The sequence below is a fragment of the Esox lucius genome, chromosome 14 (assembly GCF_011004845.1).
Source record: "Esox lucius isolate fEsoLuc1 chromosome 14, fEsoLuc1.pri, whole genome shotgun sequence".
NCBI classification, from domain to species: Eukaryota; Metazoa; Chordata; class Actinopteri; order Esociformes; family Esocidae; genus Esox; species Esox lucius.
In genome coordinates this window covers 3514027-3534433 of record NC_047582.1, presented here as the reverse complement: position 1 = coordinate 3534433, position 20407 = coordinate 3514027, and the positions used below count along the sequence as shown (strand labels likewise).

The window sequence follows — 20407 nt, the reverse complement described above, 5'->3', positions numbered from 1 at the left end:
GTACTGAACTTATTTTGGGTTTCTGCATGTATAAAATATACACCCAATCGTGCTTTCTGATACACATTTCTAATTGTTTATTTGTTACTCTATGAAGTTGCTTTATAAAATTCCATATATAAGACATGAACCTATTTGTTTTAACCCAATCGCGTTATCAAGAAATATTCTCCCTCATATATTTATAATGCATTTATTTTCAATCAATTTGTTTTCGCATTTCAAAATAATTAATTTTCAATATATATTTTTGATCTTCGGGGTCCCCCGGGAGATACTGTGGGAGGTGCTGCGGGAGTATGGGGTGAGCAGGTCCCTTTTGGGCTATCCAATCCCTGTACATCCAAAGTGAGAGCTGTGTTCGGGTTCTCGGTAGTAAGTCGGACTTGTTCCAGGTGGGGGTTGGCCTCCCCCAGGGCTGCGCTTTGTCCCCAATCCTGTTTTTAACTTTCATGGACAGGATATCGAGGCGTAGTCGGGGTGGGGAGGGGTTGCAGTTTGGTGCCCTGGGGATCTCATCGCTGCTTTTTGCAGATGATGTGGTCCTGATGGCATCAACGGTCTGTGACCTTCAGCACTCACTGGACCGGTTCGCAGCTGAGGGTGAGAAGCTCAGCCATCCGTGAGGAACTCGGAGTAGAGCCCCTGCTCCTTTGCGTCGAAAGGAGCCAGTTGAGGTGGTTCGGGCATCTGGTAAGGATGCCCCCAGGACGTCTCCCTTTGGAGTAGTTTTCCGCTTGCAAAGCATCTTTGCGATAGTTGTACGAACCATTTCCATTCATGCTAATAACAGACTGGGACAGACAGAGCTGAATAATGGATTGTTAGAAAAAATGACTATGCGCCTTCTGGAATATAACATTGTGAAAAATATGAATTTTGGACAAACTATCCCTTTAAGGTGTGGGAGCAGAGTAAAACAGAACACAATTAACATTGCGCCTAGGAGTGAACATGCAATCATCTGAAGTTTCATCTCCATCCACAACTTCCTAGCAAGAAAGAATCTTACGGGTGGCAGTGGCCCACACTGACAGTGGCAACACCCGCAAACAGGTCAAGGTAGCGTCTCCCATCTACATCCCAAAGCCATTGCATGTGCCCCTGGTGTATGAACACAGGCTTCTTGTAGTAGGTCACCTTCATGATCATTGGGTTGCAGTTCTGCCTCCGAATCTCCATCATGTGCTCTTTGGACATGTCCTGGAATGAATATGCAATGTTCTGAATAAATTCTTATCTAATTTCTTATCCACATTTTACCAGGTACGTAAGACTGAGAACCTATTCTCATTTTCAACAATTAACTTGGGGCAGTTAGAGTGAACTGCCTTGTTAAGGGACAGAAGAACAGATTATTCACTTTGCCCGCAGAGCAACTTTTTGGGTACTGATAAAAAAATTTTGTTACTAGGCTGCCTTGTGGGGCCAAAATTGACTTTCTGCGCTGGACACAGCATTTGGAGACAATACCATAATTCCATTCAATATTTAGGAATTGCAACCATTTTCATACACAGCCCTCTTATTTCAGGGGCTCAAATGTAATTGGACAAATTGACTGCACACAGTGCCAAAGCTACCAGTACCTGGTTTAAGGACCATGGTATCCCTGTTCTTAAAGCTGAGAGACTGCACTTTAAGCTCATTATTTAGCTGTAGCTTGAATATATTTTTAGCTAACTGTATATCAGAGAGAAGGTTGGCCCTCTTTGAAGTCACATTGATTCATGAATTTCACACTTTTTGTTTTTAAGGGTCTCATGCATAAATTACCTGCCTCAGGAATGGTTAACTCTAGAGATCCCTTCAATCTCCACAAAGTAAGATCAGTTTGTATTTATTCTTCACCTCACATTTGGAATAATTTCCAAGATCATTTTAAATTGAATGAATTGGTGCATCAGGGACAAAAAGGATGTTTGAGGAATATTTGTGTGAAGAACGTGTTTGTGTCTTTTGAATTGAGTTTCTATGTTTTAGTTTTTTGTGTGCGCATGTACCCTATACTTTGCACTGTGTACTACATCTATCAATGCAGGGCTCATCCGCAAAAGATACTTTGGTCTCAACATGACCTACCCTGCTAAAAAAAAGATTACAAAAAATATATTCATTAATTTTATTCATAAATAAATACATCTGTTGTGAAAATTTCTAACGTGAATGGTCAAATGTCTAATTAGTTGAGGGACATTTTCTGAGCAGCATTTGTGAATAACTTTTCCGGAATTGACTGAATAAAAACTGTATTGTTAACAACCTTTCTAAAAAGATGTTTTCTTATAATACCTTGTATTCTTCTGGTTTAAAACCACATGGTGGCATCTCAGGGAAACCAGGTGGTGGGTCTTCCCCTGGAGTCATTTGACATAATGCACCTGGAAAGGAAAGGATTGTTAGGAAACTTTAGGAATGTTTTTTCAAAACATTTGGGACGCTGTGTAAAATGAAAAGAAAAACAGAATGCAATGATGTGCAAAACATTTAAACCCAATATTCAACAGAAAACATGTCAAATATTGAAACTGAGAAGATTCATTGTTTCTTGAAAAATATATGCCCACTTTGATGTCATCAAAATGTACAAAAAAAAGCTGGGACAGGGGCAGCAAAAGACTGGAAAAGTTGTGTAATGCAAAAAAAAATTACATTAACTGGCAGCAGGTCAGTAACATGACTGAGTACAAAAAGAGCATCCCAGAGAGGATGAGTCTTTCAGAAGTGTGTATGGGGAGGGGTTCACCACTCTGTAAAAGATTATGCAGGCAAATAGTGCAACAATTTAAGAATAAGAGAAATCTCTGTACGCAAGGGAGAAAGCAGAAAACAAAGGGCCTTCTCATCTAGGGCACTGCATTAAAAACAGCTCGGATTCTGTAGTAAAAATCACTGCATAGGCTCAGGAAGACTTCCGAAAACCACTGTATGTGAAAACGTCGCTGCATCCATAAATGCAAGTTAAAACTCTACCATGCAAATTAACCAGATATAAACAAGATCCAGAAACGCAGATGGCTTCTCTGGTCCCGAGCTCATTTAAGATGGATTGAGGCGAAGTGGAAAACTGTCCTATGGTCTGACAAATCAAAATTAGAAAGAATTTTTGGGAATCATGGATGCTGCATCCTACAGATTAAAAAAGGAGAAGGACCAGTGCACAGTTCAAAAGGTGATGGTATGGGGGTGCATCAGTGCACACAGCATGGGTGACTTGCACATCTGTGAATGCATCATTAATTAATGCTGAACAATCTATACAGGTTTTGGAGCAACATATGCTGCCATCCAGATGACATACAGGTACTGGTCATAAAATTTGAATATCATCAAAAAGTTGATTTGTATCAGTAATTCCATTCAGAAAGTGAAACTTGTATAATGTATACATTCATTCCACACAGACTGATATATTTCAAGTGTTTTTCTCTTCATTTTGATGATTATAACTGACAACTAATGAAAACCCCAAATTCAGTATCTCAGAAAATTTGAATATTGTGAAAAGGTGCAATATTGAAGACACCTGGTGCCACACTTTAATCAGCTAATTAACCCAAAACACCTGCAAAGGCCTTTAAATTGTCTTTCAGTCTAGTTCTATAGGCTACACAATCATGGGGAAGACTGCTGACTTGACAGCTGTCCAAAAGACAACCATTGACACCTTGCACAAGGAGGGCAAGACACAAAAGGTCATTGCTAAAGAGGCTGGCTGTTCACAGAGCTCTGTGTCCAAGCACATTAATAGAGAGGTGAAGGGAAGGAAAAGATGTGGCAGAAAAAAGTGTACAAGCAATAGGGATAACTGCACCTTGGAGAGGATTGTGAAACAAAACCCATTCAAAAATGTGGGGGAGATTCACAAAGAGTGGACTGCAGCTGGAGTCAGTGCTTCAAGAACCACCACGCACAGACATATGCAAGACATGGGTTTCAGCTGTCGCATTCCTTGTGTCAAGCTACTCTTGAACAAGAAACAGCGTCAGAAGCGTCTCGAGGAAGAGAGGAGAGGTACAGAATCCACATTGCTTAAAGTCCAGTGTAAAGTTTCCACAGTCAGTGATGGTTTGGGGTGGTTTGGTGTTGGTTCACTGTATTTTCTGAGGTCCAAGTTCAACGCAGCCGTCTACCAGGAAGTTTCAGAGCACTTCATGCTTCCTGCTGCTGACCAACTTTATGGAGATGCAGATTTCATTTTCCAACAGGACTGCACACAGTGCCAAAGCTACCAGTACCTGGTTTAAGGACCATGGTATCCCTGTTCTTAATTGTCCAGCAAACTCGCCTGACCTTAACCCTATAGAAAATCTATGGGGTATTGTGAAGAGGAAGATGCAATACGCCAGACCCAACAATGCAGAAGAGCTGAAGGCCACTATCAGAGCAACCTGGGCTCTCATATCACCTGAGCAGTGCCACAGAGTGATTGACTCCATGCCACGCCGCATTGCTACAGTAATTCAGGCAAAAGGAGCCACAACTAAGTATTGAGTGCTCTACATGCTCATACTTTTCATGTTCATACTTTTCAGTTGGCCAACATTTCTAAAAATATTTTTTTTGTATTGGTCTTGAGTAATATTCAAATTTTCTGAGATACTGAATTTGGGATTTTCATTAGTTATAATCATCACAATTAAAAGAAAAAAACATTTGAAATATATCAATCTGTGTGCAATGAATGAATATAATACACAAGTTTCACTTTTTATAATGGAATTACTGATATAAATCTACTTTTTGATGATATTCTAATTTTATGACCAGCACCTGTATTTTCCAGGGAAGGCCTTGCTTATTTCAGCAAAACAATGCCAAAATACATTCTGCACGTATTGCAACAGCATGGCTCCGTAGTCAAAGAGTCCGGGTGTTAAACTGGCCTGTCACCCACTGAAAACATTTGGTGCATTATGAAATGATATATTCGCCAAAGGAGACTCAAATCCTATTTCAAGCAAGAATGGGAATACATTTCACTTCCAAAACTACAGCAATTGGTCTTCTCAGTTCCCAAGGTCGCTTACAGAGTATTGATAAAAGAAGAGGTGATGTAACACAGTGGTAAACCTACCCGTCCCAACTTTTTCAAAACGTGTTGCTGGTATCAAATATAAAATTGGTATGTATTTTACAAAAACTAAAACATTTCAGTTTCAACATCTGATATGTTGTCTTTGTACTATTTTCAATTACATACAGGGATAAATGATTTGCACACCATTGCATTCAGTTTTTATTTGCATTTTACACAGTGTTTCAACTTTTTTGGAAATGGGGTTGTAAAAGGGCACTGTATTTCTTACTATGCAGAATTTTGGACCAATGTGGCACCTTATTGTATATACTAGAAGCCCTATGAGCCCTGGTCAAAAGTAGTGCACTACATAGGAAATAGGGTGCCATTTCTGCTGTGCACAGTCAGAAATAGACTTGTTGACAGTTTGCAGGCTGCATTCCAGTGGGTCAAGGGAGAAATTGTAGCTTGTGGCTAATACCAGCAAAGTCCCTAGGAAATCACCACGGTGACATTGTGTTTCCTCCAGAGGTGTAACTATACTGAAAACTCAGATTTAAAAGTGGAAGGAAAATCCTTTTGGGATGCTTTGATGAAAATAAAAAACTCTTAAAAGCATCTTTGAGGGACCCCTGCTTGTAAAGTTTTGAATCAGAAACTTTGCGGCCCCTGCTAATGTTGAAGAAATACTTTAGATGCCCTTAATCAATTGTAAGCCATTAAGTAAGGAAATATACTGTTGGACTGGCTATTTACTACTATTGATAGAGAAAAGGCCTTCATATGCTATGCTCAAAAGAGGCTACTTGATGTGGGAAGTAACAAAGTAGTATGCAAACATCAACTGAATGCACTGAATTCCAGGGCATGAACCATTGATGTTTTATAATACAAGTTTACAACAAGTATGAAAGGCCACAAAGGAAAAATAAACCTTAACTTATGAAGCTAGGTTGTTTGTGGGGGCATCTCTTACAAAGGCTAATTGATATTTGTTCAGGTATCTAGGCCCATAAAACATATGCAGGTCAGATATATGACAAACTACAGATCCTCATATATTGTATTTTTACAGAATAATGTGTCAATATTACAATGCAATATCCTAATGCAATAGATAAAATGACAGAAAATAAGTGAACTGAATAAAGTTTAATGTTTTACTTCAGGTATGCATTCTAAGGGTGATGATTGATAGTTTCTAAAAAACATGATGATCACTACAAGGTTGTTGACGTAATTGGACTCCGCTCAACACGTGTGATTGACAACATATGCCACTAAGCATACTGCAAATTCAGAGCGTATACTGACCAGGCGTATACTGATCCTGAAATAAAAGAAAATATATTTAACAGTTTGTAAAGCTGACTGAAGGGACCACAGGAAAACTGCAGACAATTTTGATTGAGAAAAATTGGACTGGAGCCAAATATGCCGGCCTTACATGTAATCCAAATCATTTAGCATTTGACATGTCCTACATCGGCTGGCAGTTGTGAAATCATTAATACTACTTTTTACACTAAACAAAATATAAATGCAACATGTAGCTTAGTGTGGGTCCTATGTTACATTAGCTTAAATAAAAGTTCTAAAGCACATCTTTCTCAAATGTGCATACATCTGTTAGTGAGCCTTTGTTCTTTACCAGGATAATCTGTACACATGGTGGGACACTTCAATAAACAGATCAAAAAACATCCTCTTCACCTACGACTGCGTTCCTGAACACAGTTTCAACACCATCATCGCAGATGACACCACGGTGGTAGGCCTGATCAGTGACAATGACGAGTCAGCCTACAGGGAGGAGGTCAAGTGCCTGGCGGTATGGTGTGCTGACAACAATCAATGCAAAGAAAACCAAGTCTAAAGTCTAAAGTCTAAAGGCTGCAGTCACGCCCCAATTCTCATTGATGGCACTGAGGTGGAGCATGCCCAGCTTCAAATTCCTGTCCACATCTCTGATGACCTCTCCGGGACCCTCAACACATCAACTCTGGTCAAAAAGGCGCAGCAGCGCCTGCACTCTGTGAGGAGGTTGGCACCAGCAGGCTCAGGAACAGATTCTTCCCAGTTACTGTAAACCCGCTGAACTCTGTACCCAACACAAACCATAGAGTACCCACCCGCCCACCTCTTAGTACTCCTCTCAGGGACCTTACTCTATGTGAACTACTGGACTCTGACACTGATTTGCAAAGTCTGATAAGGACTTTTCAGCTGCTACATGTTGCACATGCACTTTCAATGTGCCTTCATTGCACATTTAGAATTGCCACTGAACTAGCATTTGCCTTCATTGCACGTACATCCCATACATTACATTTAGTACTTGTACATTTTCTGCCCTCTTCTATATGCACTTCCGGTTAGATGTTAACTGCATTGTGTTTGTACGGTACTTGTACTGTTCAACTGCAATAAAGTTGAACCTAATCTAATCTGCATGTCATCTTCATGAGGATTTTGACCTGACAGTAGTTCGGCATCATAACCAACATCAAACCTTGAAATAATACTTGAAATTGTTGCATGCTGCGTTAATATTATTGTTCAGTGTACATACACTACCATTCTAAAGTTTGGGTTCAATTAGAAATGTCATTATTTTTGAAAGAAAAGCTATTTTTTGTCCGTAAAAATAACATAAAACTGACTGAAAATACAGTGTTGACATTGTTAATGTTGTAAATGATTTCATGAAGGATGAAAGGGACAGCAATATAAATAAAATTGTAATCAAATATAATTAGTTTTACAGATTTAAATGTAATTCCTAAAAGCTAAATTGTTCATTTAGAATTGACAGAATTAAATCTTTATCACTGGAGTGCAGGGTTTCTTATGTACACTATTGGGTATTGTACTATGTAAATTGGCATTGTCAAAATGTGACACATGCAAATAGTTCAATAAATTAAAAAAGAGGATTTCCCATTTTGAAAAGTGTCACATTTTCACAATACTAACCATAATGTTTGTTGTTGTTTCATGTACCTTTTGGTCTCTGGAATATTTTTTTACAATTTATTTTATATTTGATTTCCATTATATGATTTACAAATCAAAATGAATAATGGCCAAACAGGAAATGTCTCTTTGTTTTTCATTAAAGAAAGAAGATGGGATTCATATTTCTTCTTTTGAAATTGGAAAAGGATTAATGGTAAAGAAAAAACAAAAGTGTCTCCATGGTTCTATTTTTGTTTTTTATTTTGTTCATAACAGGAAGTGCATTTCTCCTCAAAGAATATAAATAGGGTCCTCATAAAATATGTATAGGGCATTTTAGGGTGTTTTGGCAGAACTAAGAAAGATTTGGATGGTTGCAAAGAAGTTGCAAATAAAATACAATATGTCAGACTGGCCAATAAAAAGAAAATATTAAGATTGGCAAAAGAACACACAGTGGACAGAGGAATAATTCTGTCAAGAAGGCCAGCATCCCGGAGTCACCTCTTCACTGTTGACGTTGAGACTGGTGTTTTGCGGAAGTTGCCAGTTGAGAACCTGTGTGGCATCTTTCTCAAACTAGACACTCTAATGTATTTGTCCTCAGTTGTGCACAGGGGTCTCCCACTCCTCTTTCTATTCTGGTTAGAGCCAGGTTGAACTGTTCTGTGAAGGGAGTAGTACACATCATTGTAAGAGATCTTCAGTTTCTTGACAATAGCCTTAATTTCTAAGAACAAGAACTGACTGATGAGATTCTGGCCATTTTGAGCCTGTAATTGAACCCAAAATCACTGATGCTGAAGATACTCAACATCCCACCTTTTTTTCTTGCTTTTAGTTCAATCTGAGGTTGTCCCTTGGTTTTTGTCAAGTCCACTGTTTAATTATTTTTAACATCCTCTTACTGTGTTTTAATCTGTTCAATTTCTCTTAGCTTCTTATTGTATTACTTAGATTTTACATAATTTTTGTTGTTTTCCATTTTAGTCTTGCCCTCTAAGTATTATATGTACTGTTGTATCATATTAAGTATTGCTGCCTTTTATGTAATATTCCTTTTATCATGTACACAGACCTGGCGGCATGAGGGCATTGCCCCCCAGCAATAATTCTTTGCACCCCAAAAATAGTTTGGGTAAGATGCTTCCCAATACAGTACTTCACTAATTACTGTTGGGAATGTAGGCTAGCTCTCTTTCCTTCATCTGCAAATGCGATCGAAGATGTGCTTTAAGTGATGTGATCACTAAGCTACAAAGAATGTGTAACTACTGCAGTTACTAAAGCTTTCAAATTGGATCGACAGCTGTGTATTTCACTAGTGCCTCAGCAAGCCATGCATGCAAAGATTCTTGAAGCAAAAATGTGGCCAGTTTTGACGCAAAAGTTGGCATTTATCAATGTTGAACTTGACGGGAAAGTGTGCGTATCTCTACACAAATTTCAACCCATCCATATGCACAGCCTAGCGGTTGAATTGAAGAAATACCATACTATTTCGGAAAAGCTGGTAGAGGAATGTCAACTGAAACACATGGGAAAAATCTTATCAATAGAAATATGAATATCCGACCTACAGGAATGCGTAAACTTTTCCTGCAACATCATAGGCTTGAAGGCTATGGATGTAGCAAGCGTCAAAACCCTACAGCCTGTAGGATCCGTGTACGATTCATTCATTGGTTTTCCCAGAGTTAACAAGGTGACGGAGGACCAATACAGCCCTGGGAGTTTAAGATATTGAAAATCGCTAGTTACCTGGAATTCAACTCCAGTTACATGAGTGGAGCGGAGCCCCCTAGAGGGCCTTTAGATCCTAGTGGTTTATGCAAGATGCAACAGTCAATCAGGGCACGCCTGCCCCTAAATAGGACCCTTGAGCCCAGAGTACGCCCTTATTCAGCATAACTCGTGGGACGGCAGGGCAACAGGTCTAGGGGGCTCCACCTCACTCATATAACTGGAGTTACATTCCCAGTAACTAACGTTGTATGTCGTGGAGCTCCACCCCCAGAAATGCTTTAGCTCCTAGTGGTTCACCGCGGAGCAAGCAAGCCAAGGATGTATTCCCTGCCGGACCGACCAGCACAACTCGCAGGGTTCCGTTAGAAACTGTCCCCTAAAGACGAAACATCCCCAATAGCTGACGAGGTCAGAGAAAGGATGATTGAATGCGTTAATGATGAAAATCCTCCCCCAGAGCAGTCCTATGAACACATAAGCCACCCCAGGGAGAACAAGGGATGTTGAGCTCAAGCGAAACGTATCCGTTCCAAATAAGTACAACAAAAACACACATCACGTGAGGGGCGTTGGGATAAAAAAAATATTATAAACATTACAATATGAGGGAAGCCCCAAAGATGAGGTGAACCCACACCAAGTACAGGTGCTGGTCATAAAATTTGAATATCATAAAAAAGTTGATATATTTCAGTAATTCCATTCAAAAAGTGAAACTTGTATATTATATTTACACACAGACTGATATATTTAAAATGTTTATTTCTTTTAAGTGGGATGATTATAACTGACAACTAATGAAAATCCCAAATTCAGTATCTCAGAAAATTTGAATATTACTTAAGACCAATACATAAAAAATATTTTTAGAAAAGTTGGCCAACTGAAAAGTATGAACATGAAAAGTATGAGCATGTACAGCACTCAATACTTAGTTGGGGCTCCTTTTGCCTGAATTACTGCAGCAATGCGGCATGGCATGGAGTCGATCAGTCTGTGGCACTGCTCAGGTGTTATGAGAGCCCTGATAGTGGCCTTCAGCTCTTCTGCATTGTTGGGTCTGGCGTATCGCATCTTCCTCTTCACAATACCCCATAGATTTTCTATAGGGTTAAGGTCAGGCGAGTTTGCTGGCCAATTAAAAACAGGGATACCATGGTCCTTAAACCAGGTACTGGTAGCTTTGGCAGTGTGCAGGTGCCAAGTCCTTTTGGAAAATGAAATCTGCATCTCCATAAAGTTGGTCAGCAGCAGGAAGCATGAAGTGCTCGAAAACTTCCTGGTAGACAGCTGCGTTGACCTTGGACCTCAGAAAACACAGTGGACCAACATCAGCAGATGACATGGCACCCCAAACCATCACTGACTGTGGAAACTTTACACTGGACATTACCTTTACGCCCCTCCTCTCTTCCTCCAGACTCTGAGACCTTGATTTCCAGAGGAAATGCAAAATGTACTTTCATCAGAGAACATAACTTTGGACCACTCAGCAGCAGTCCAGTCCTTTTTGTCTTTAGCCCAGGCAAGACGCTTCTGACGCTGTGTCTTGTTCAAGAGTGGCTTGACACTAGGAATCCGACAGCTGAAACCCATGTCTTGCATATGTCTGTGCATGGTGGTTCTTGAAGCACTGACTCCAGCTGCAGTCCACTCTTTGTGAATCTCCCCCACCTTTTTGAATGGGTTTTGTTTCACAATCCTCTCCAGGGTGTGGTTATCCCTATTGCTTCTACAATTTTTTCTGCCACATCTTTTCCTTCCCTTCGACTCTCTATTAATGTGCTTGGACACAGAGCTCTGTGAACAGCCAGCCTCTTTAGCTATGACCTTTTGTGTCTTGCCCTCATTGTGCAAGGTGTCAATGGTCGTCTTTTGGACAGCTGTCAAGTCAGCAGTCTTCCCCATGATTGTGTTGCCTACAGAACTAGACTGAGAGACCATTTAAAGGCCTGTGCAGGTGTTTTTGGTTAATTAGCTGATCAGAGTGTGGCACCAGGTGTCTTCAGTATTGGCCCTTTTCATAATATAAACGTTTTGGATGTAAATGCCACCGAGTGGAATACGTTTTGGATGTAAATGCCACCGAGTGGAATACGTTTTGGATGTAAATGCCACCGAGTGGAATACGTTTTGGATGTAAATGCCACCGAGTGGAATACGTTTTGGATGTAAATGCCACCGAGTGGAATACGTTTTGGATGTAAATGTCACAGAGTGGAATACGTTTTGGATGTAAATGCCGAATGGAATGGAATCCTTGTATACTCGTAGACCTTGCCCTGAAAGTCAAATCGGAAGAACTTCCTACGCCTGCGAACGATCGGGACATGGAAGTAATCATTCTTGAGGTATGTGCTTGTACAGGCTTCCAACAGGTGAGTAGTGGTGATCATATGGAATGGCCGTTTGGCTACGGGCGCATTCAGATTGCGCAGATCCAAGATTGTTCTCACTCCTCCCGTCTTCTTTGGAACCAGGAAGTAACAGGAGTAAAAAAACTTCCTGTTTGAGATCATCTGGGACCTTGGAGATCGCTCCTTTACACAACAATTCTGTTACCTCCGACAGGAGATCAGAGGTCGGGCGATGACATCACAGTCTCCACTATTCCCGAGAATGGAGGGGGAGCCGACCGAAACTGAATTAGATAACCCAGTCTGATCGTTCAATCAAGCCAGGCTGACATATTACAGTGATGACACCACTCCCAACAACGCTCTGAGAGAGGAAGAGCATGCAGTTGAGGGGTATTGGTTAGGAAAAGTTTGGGACATCCCGCTGTACAGTAGGCAAAGTGCTCTCACTCATAGGAACCTGATGGAGAGAGGAAACCGGCATTTGCATATCCGGACATTGCACCCTGAGTGGGGACGCGTTGCTAAGGGAAGTAGCGCCGGCAGTGGGGGCTCAGTGGGAACAGGTAGCGAGAAGGTGGCAAGAGCAGATGACGTTACCTGGCAACTGAGCCTGTCACAGCTAGCGGATTGAGAAGCCACCACGGTTATGTCTGTAACCTCCTGTGAAATGTCAGGACACTCGGTAGCCCGCAAAAGCGGGGAAGAGAGGAGCCCAGCATTAGCATATGCGGGTGATTCGCTGAAGGCGAATGGACGTCGTCATGGCAACGCCGGGCTGAGCTCTTTGAGCGAGTACACTCAGAACTCTCCGGCAGCAGAATGAGACGTCTCTCAACCCGCTAGCTTAAGTCTATGGGAGGTGGCGGGTAGAGAGGATAGAGTAGATATAACTATAACTCCATTGCTAACATAGCTCTGTTATGGGAATAGAGCGTCCACATGCGAAAACATTAGAAAACCTGCAGGCTGCAGAGCGAAAGTGAGGGAGAAGCCGCTCACTTGCGCCACTGCTCATATCCAACGGGGCAGACAAAGAGACAGAGAGAGTGCTCGCTGAGTCTCTAATAGCCACTGATGGAGGCAAAATAGGGCATGCAAAAGATACAATTGATTTAACAGACTCAGACACCGCTTGAGTCTCCACAAAAGCACAACTTACACCCAAGCACTGTTTAGCTTGTTTATTGAAAGGAAAGGTTAGTCGGGCCGAATCTGCGACGCCGTCAGACACGGCCCTTACTCTGCTGAGGGAGGAAGAGACGGGGGCCGTGAGGGCAACGTCGCACGGGCGGGGGAGCAGTAGGGGAGGAGGCGCAGAGGCAGCAGAAGAGGCGGCAGCAGAGACTTTGTTTAATCAAAGGCATCAAGCTTGCTAGCTGACATGGATGTTAATCACCTATACCTGGCTAACTTCCTGTATCTCCTAATTGCTCTTGACTTGTTGACCAGACTTAGCTGGCTAGCTAGTTAGATGAGTTTCCCTTAAATTGCGTTTGTGGCAAAATAACTACTTATATTTATGGCTTAAAGAAATATTTTGGTGAGTGACTTGTTAATGCAGCCAACATGAATTTGCTGGGCATACGTAGCTATCTAATATATTATGTAACTAACTTTACCATTGGAAGTAAGCACTACTAAACGTTATATAGAATGAACTGGGACAAACAAAAGCAAAGCTAATTAGGTTACTAGGCACACATTTCAATTTGGATATAACACTGAAGGGATGGTGTGTGTGTGTGTTTGAAGGTAGTCTGGCAGAGAGGAGAGCTGAAGCTGAGCTGACATGACCCCAGTAAAAGAGAGGGTATCCTACTCGCCCACTGCCTGTAGATCACTCTTAGCATGGCAGATGACCGGTAGCCTACTGACCTATCTACCCATATAAACCCATGTGTAGCACTCCTACTGCTAACCCAGCACTGGCATCCCTACAACCTTAATACTGTCTACCTTCCACTCCCAGCTCCACATGGCCAGTTTTAGAGTTAAGACTGAGTGTAGCTGTCAACACAGTTCACATGGACTGTGTCCTAAATCCACACCCTCCTTCTGCAAATCTAGAACCCACCAAAAACACCTCCCTGCCATCAAAACGAACCATAAACATCTTGTCAGGTCTTTCTGCTTCCCATGGAAGAAGCAGGTCTGTGGTTAAGACACAGGCTCCATCACAAAACTTTAAACACAAATTTTACATTTCACCTGTTACTTTGTCTGAAGTTATCACTGCTTAGGATTTTGAGTTGATGTGTAAATAATACACAAAAGTTCAAAGTAGGCAGAGCGAATGTGTTGGTTAATTACCAGTCTGTTTAACTTGTTAGGTGATGCAAAAGGCATATGTCAATCTCTGAATGGACAAAAGTTATATTCTACCCTAACTCATATGTAGGTGATTATCTGCTCTGTCTTGTCCCTCTAGCCTAGAAGTGAGTCCCATTGCCAGGCCTTTGACAGCTGGACCAATACCCACACTGAACAGCAGACGTGGAGAACCAAAATGTTGGCAGTATCACTGCTACCAAGGCCATCATTTCTGGATTTAAGATGAGTAAAGTGGAGGCACAATGTGGTGGTTTAATAAATGTTCAAATAAACCATAATTTCTAATTATTTAGAGGACAGTATTTGAAACTGCTGGTAACATAAAATGTGTCTTTGATTCAAAATGTATTCCATAATTTTAGTTTTGTAAAGTATGTGGGTCTTCCAAATTCATCTATCCTAATAACCTGGTTTGACCAGAATAAATCAGGTCATCAGAAAGGATCAGTGAGTAGAGTTTCTAGTCTTTTTCTCACTCTCACTTGACAACACTAAAATTAGAGCTGTCTTAAATGGCGATGTGCATAGAGATGGAAAGAGGTCTCACTGTGTTTCAATGCGATTATAATTAACTATCTGTTCCAGCATGGGCAGAGACATTGAGGAAATCGGTCATTTCGGTATAATTCGGTGGCTGATCCCTCCTGACGACTCTGAGAGTTGTGATCACTTGATCAACTAGTTCAACGGGAGAGATCAGGCAATGAAACTGGCAGTCCCACCCAGTTGACTACATTGAAAGGATGAACACTTTCATTGGTAATGTATATGCTAGGATGCATTTCCTCAGTTATGTGAGTGACTAGCAAGAAGGCATATTTAAGGCTAAACAAACGTAACACAGCTCAAACAGCATGCCTCTATGAGCAGGAATAGTAAACATTTTCATGGATGATTTAAAGCATATGACAACTTTCATATACTCCTTAACACCCTGTTCAGATTGTGTGTGCTTTTCCATCTCACCTCATAGACCCGGTATTTTCCTATCTAAACACAAAACACACAGAAACAGAGCTCCGGTGGTGTTTAAACTAAGGATGGTGAGAGAGAGAGACAAGCAGCCCTATAGCAAGGTACTCATACTAAACATGTCTAAGAGTGGCACCTGAGGACAGCAATGTGGGATATGCAGGCCTAGATATACTGTACAATATACATAGCAAAGGATGTGGTAAAACAGGTCTTGGGCTTATACCTAAAATGAGCGTTGTCATAAGCAGTCCACTCCATAGGGTGCCTAAATTGGGACGCAGGTGCTATTTGGGATGCATAGTATGTAAACTAGTTAGCTGGAAGGACGATTATCAGTTCATTATGATAGCCACGCAGTTAGCTAACTTGTCTAGCCACAAACAGACATGATCATTATGTTTTCAACTGGCTGTGAGTATTTAGATAGATTTCCCAACATTAGCTAAAACATTTCAATAACGTTTTCTATCTGCACTCGATGTAAACGAAATAAACGCACCCTGTTCGTCAGCCCCTCCTCTTTCACCACCTACCTTGACAAGAGCTTGTTTACCAATATCCTAAGTGAGACATATAGAACAAACTGTGTCTATTTCTGTATTTTATCACAGCTTGAAATAACAAAAAACAAAACGTGCGCTGTACTGGGTCTCCGCCACTCTGTTTTCTGTGAGATAACCAATGAATGAATCGTTCATGGATCCTGTAGCTGATCCAAAAAAACTATTAGAACTAATAGATTGTAAAACATAGTCCTTTCAGTGTGCACATCCATACAGTTTGAAAACAAGATGTACAATAGCCTTATGTGCATGTGTATATACAGCAACACATTCAACATAGCTTATTTTACCATACACTACTATTATGCCAATTTATTTAAAGATGCTCACTTTTATGACCTAGAAGTTCTTTGTGTTTTTGAATGAGCTAATGCGTTATCACACATGTTGGCTTACAAAATTGACAATACTACAAATATCTTTTATTAACAGTTCTCACTGAATGAAAATGAATATAACATAAAATAGGTAAGCTTATTCGCCACAAATCGAATGAAACAGCCTACTCAAAATATGCAATACTAAATGAAAAATGCATTCCTCTAAAATGGAACGATAATTTTAACACAAGGTCTTTCCAAGTCATTGATCTTCTATAAAACTTCTGAAATGTTATATACTTTCTTGGCCATATTCTCTAGGCTACTATTTCTTTTAACAGATCTTGCGTTTGCAAGACAGCCTCAGATGTTTTGCCGCGACCCTTGTACAGTCCTCACCAATTGACCAATTCCTTTTGATGTATCTACTAACTTACTGGAATACTCATAAGAATTGAACAATTGCTAGCAAGTCTGCCAAAGATATTTCATTTCATGGCATTAGAACATGTTTTTTTCTTTTATTGCAAAACAACATACTTTTTTCTTTCATTCGTGATCCATATTTATACAAAAACTATCAATAAAGGCGACGATTACTAACTTTTTCATCAAGTGAAAAGACGAGAGAATCGTGGAATATACCAGAAATAATTATTAAATGTCGTTGCTCACAATAGATTCAAACTTAGGTCTTCCACATGAGAGGCACTGTCTTTAACCACTACGCCATGGCATTACACGTAACAGCAGTCGCTAGACTCCATTGAGCATTGTGTTAAACTGACTAACATTTTTTATTAAGTTTACCTCCACCAAAACGTCTATGAACTGTATTGCTTTTGCCACTGGCCGTTTTAACAGCTTATTAGCCAGAAATAGGCTTACTAGTATCTACTAAATTCCTAGGAATACTCATAAGAATTGAGCAATTGCTAGTGAGACTGAAGACGAACTACTCCATATCAGAAACAGTCGCAATATAACCGCATACAGCTTCAGTTAAGGCTTACTTATTTAACTACATTGTTAAGCCAGCAAATGTGTTTGTCTGTCCTGACCCAAAACAAAATGCGTACTTCGAAAATCCACCAGAAACAGTAACCGTAAACTATTTTATTTCAGGCTTACTATAACGTAGATACTAACGGTTTAAGGCAGCGAAGTTTTCATTTATACAGAATAATTCATCATGCATACTTCGCTTTGCCGGCGAGGAGATACGTTCATAGGTCCGCTTCTCTAACCACAACACTATTTAACACGGGTCGGTCAGTCTCACTCACTCAGTAAGAGACATTCGCTCTTCTTAGCCGGTTCTGCTTACGTGGTCTGGCAAAACTTTCTGTCACACTTTGCCCACCTCCTGTTGTTTGGACACTGATTAGGAGTGCAGCAAATCGCTTTCTCGCGTCCACCTTGACTTATCTCTGACCACTTTATTTTATTTACAATAGCCACGTATTGCAATGCGGGAATATTTATGACTTCTTGTCGGGCTACTTTGCTTTGAAAAATGACACGTTTTATTCTATATCAGATAATATTATTTGAAGTTCACGTTATGGAAAATATATTTTCTTGTAAGTTTTTTCTGACCGGTCTCCACCTTGCTTCGTGTATTGACTGAAATTACATAGTCCATAGGGCTAATTTGAATACCTTATATGGGTGGGTGTTCTTATATGGGTGGGTGTTCTTTGAGCGGAGACGGTAAGCTCATTCAAGTAACCAGAAAAATAGTATGGGTCCAATTTATACATGAGGCCCCTGGTCCTACCCAGGCCGTTCGCTTAGCCTTTCACACACACTCCGGACTGAACTCCAACTATCCATCTATATCGCTGCATAACAAACACTGACCAGCGTCTTTTGAGCGACATTAAAAAAACACTTCCGGGTCACGAAAATTTTTAACATTTCAAAATAAAGGAGGCCAAGGAATTATTTCAAAAACTGATATGAATTTAATTTATTCATTGTTTAAGAAAATGTATCTCTCTGAAATGTTTTTCCCATGACCAAAACGGAAGCAGCTAAATCACCTGACCAGTGCCACCCCCAAACTGTTCCCACTAATACCGTATTCCCTACATCGGTTCCAATCACTTGGCTACAGTATGAAGTTTACTTCCACCTCAAATAGCATCTATGAACTGTATGGCTTAGACCACTGGCCGTTTTAATAGCTTATTAGCCAATAATAGGCCTACTAGTATCTTACTAATTGGAATTGTCATAAGAATTGAGCGAGCGAGACTGAAGATGAATTTTACACTGCCAAAGCTATTTAATCTCATGGCACAACAAAGTTTGTTTTTCTTTCATTCGTGAATTACATTGATACAATAACTATCAATATAGGTGACGATAACCTACTTTTTCATCCGGGAAATTTTGGCATACTATTTTAAACGTACTATAGTTGAAACATACTAATCTTCTCGCATATAATCTGACATACTATATAGTATGCAAGTATGCATACTATATAGGGATTCTGCCCTTTATTAACTATATTGAGATTCAGGTCATTCTTCACTTCCACTGCTTCCGAATTAATTATCAAGGACAGATATGGCTTGCAAGCTTAACGAGACGTACAATCAACCGCTTAACTGAGTCAGATGCAGATGTGGGTTATGTTGTAGGCTACAATGAAAAAACGAAAATGACCAATAAAAGTGGCTAACCAACCACCTCAGACTCCCCCTTTGTCATATGGTTTAGTGCGACGCCTCAGCACATCACAGCTGGAAATAAGAACATGATCCAGTTTAGCCTCAGAGGCAAATAATCAAATGTTTATTTTTCAGTCGATAAATAAAAAATCTGAAAATTGAAAAAACGAGTCCATAAACTCAATTTTCAATTGTTTTTTACGAAAGAAATCATTGAAAATTTGCTTTTTCAACACATTTTTTAAAATTCTCTATATACAGATATTAATTAGATTCATAAACTGATAAGCGTTACATGGACCTCTCCTGTCTTGTCACTATTTCTTTTCAGTTGCAAATCAACCGAAATTTAATATCAAAAAACAGTTTTTTTGTTATTCCGTTTTTCCATTGTACAAAATAATCCAATGACAAAATGTTTCACGGAGACACTACGTCATACTAACCAAATAATTTTTCATGCACAGTACACATAAATGATAAGCCTAAAAACATTTGTGGTAATTGGGTTGAAAATGTATCATGATACAGAACAACTGACCTACACCTCTACATACCACTGTGGGGGTCCGTGTTTACAAGTTGGCATTTCCAACAAACTTACCACTTGGCCGATGGAAATTGGCCAAGCCAGACAAGGCGTTATGTTTATCTTTAATCCGCCCCAAACATGGGACATTGACTCGGGAGAAAATCTTTTGCATTCTGTCTACTACAGCAGATAAAATGACGCGGTAAGACGATCGACAACTGTCACTGACACTCAATTTTCTGTTTAGAGCATTTGCTGGAAAGGGTGGAGAGCAAGTTCAGCCAATGAGGTTTCTATAAAAAAGTTTTTCACTCCACGGTTCTTCACTTGGGGAAATCCCCGTACTGCGCATGTTTATTGTCTAGGCTACGCTTGGCGAATCTCCTGTAATCTCAAACCGATGTCTACGCGCTTGTTTAATGTGCCTTCCGTTGTTAGGCGTTGCAGATTAAACTAAATTGACTTCCACTGAGTTGCTAGGGGTTTAATAAACCCTTCAACTTCGGGACACAATCTTGAAATCAACGATGCATGGTCTACTGTCCCTTAATAAAACAAGCCTGGAATTCAAATTTATTTATTCATTTAAAAAATAAACATCGTAGACAATAGCCCATTTCATATAGGTGATGTTTCGTTTTGTGTGTCACGTTTCGAAATCAGATGCAAATGCATATCGTGTCATTAGGCACACCAAATCCATAATTTGGGGTAAAATTGCGCAGGCTCAAACAGAACGCAGTGATTCTACTTAGTAGCTGCTTGATAGCGGAGCTTGCATCAGTGATTGGTCGTTCGCAAACATTTTGCTCCTTTTTAACTCATTGGTAGAAAGGATCCTTCATTTCCTTTATCTTTTCATGCTCATTCAAATAGCATTTTCAGATACGGTGAAATCATATTCAGTATGATTTGTAACTT

The 20407-nt window shown here is 40.2% G+C and overlaps 1 protein-coding gene across 2 annotated transcripts in view; it reads right to left on the bottom strand.

Annotated features, from left to right (window-relative positions):
* Window positions 1-19722, bottom strand: part of agxt2 (alanine--glyoxylate aminotransferase 2) — a 67813-nt gene extending 48091 nt beyond the window's left edge. For both annotated transcript variants that reach the window (XM_013136996.3, XM_013136997.3), the window contains exons 1-3: window positions 19559-19722; window positions 2293-2381; window positions 1013-1203 (exon numbers count right to left, since the gene is read on the bottom strand). In XM_013136996.3, coding sequence (XP_012992450.2) covers window positions 1013-1203; window positions 2293-2381; window positions 19559-19658 — 380 coding nt within the window. In that variant the 5' untranslated portion in view covers window positions 19659-19722. The remainder of the gene's footprint in view (window positions 1-1012; window positions 1204-2292; window positions 2382-19558) is intronic.
* Window positions 19723-20407: the final 685 nt, after the last annotated feature.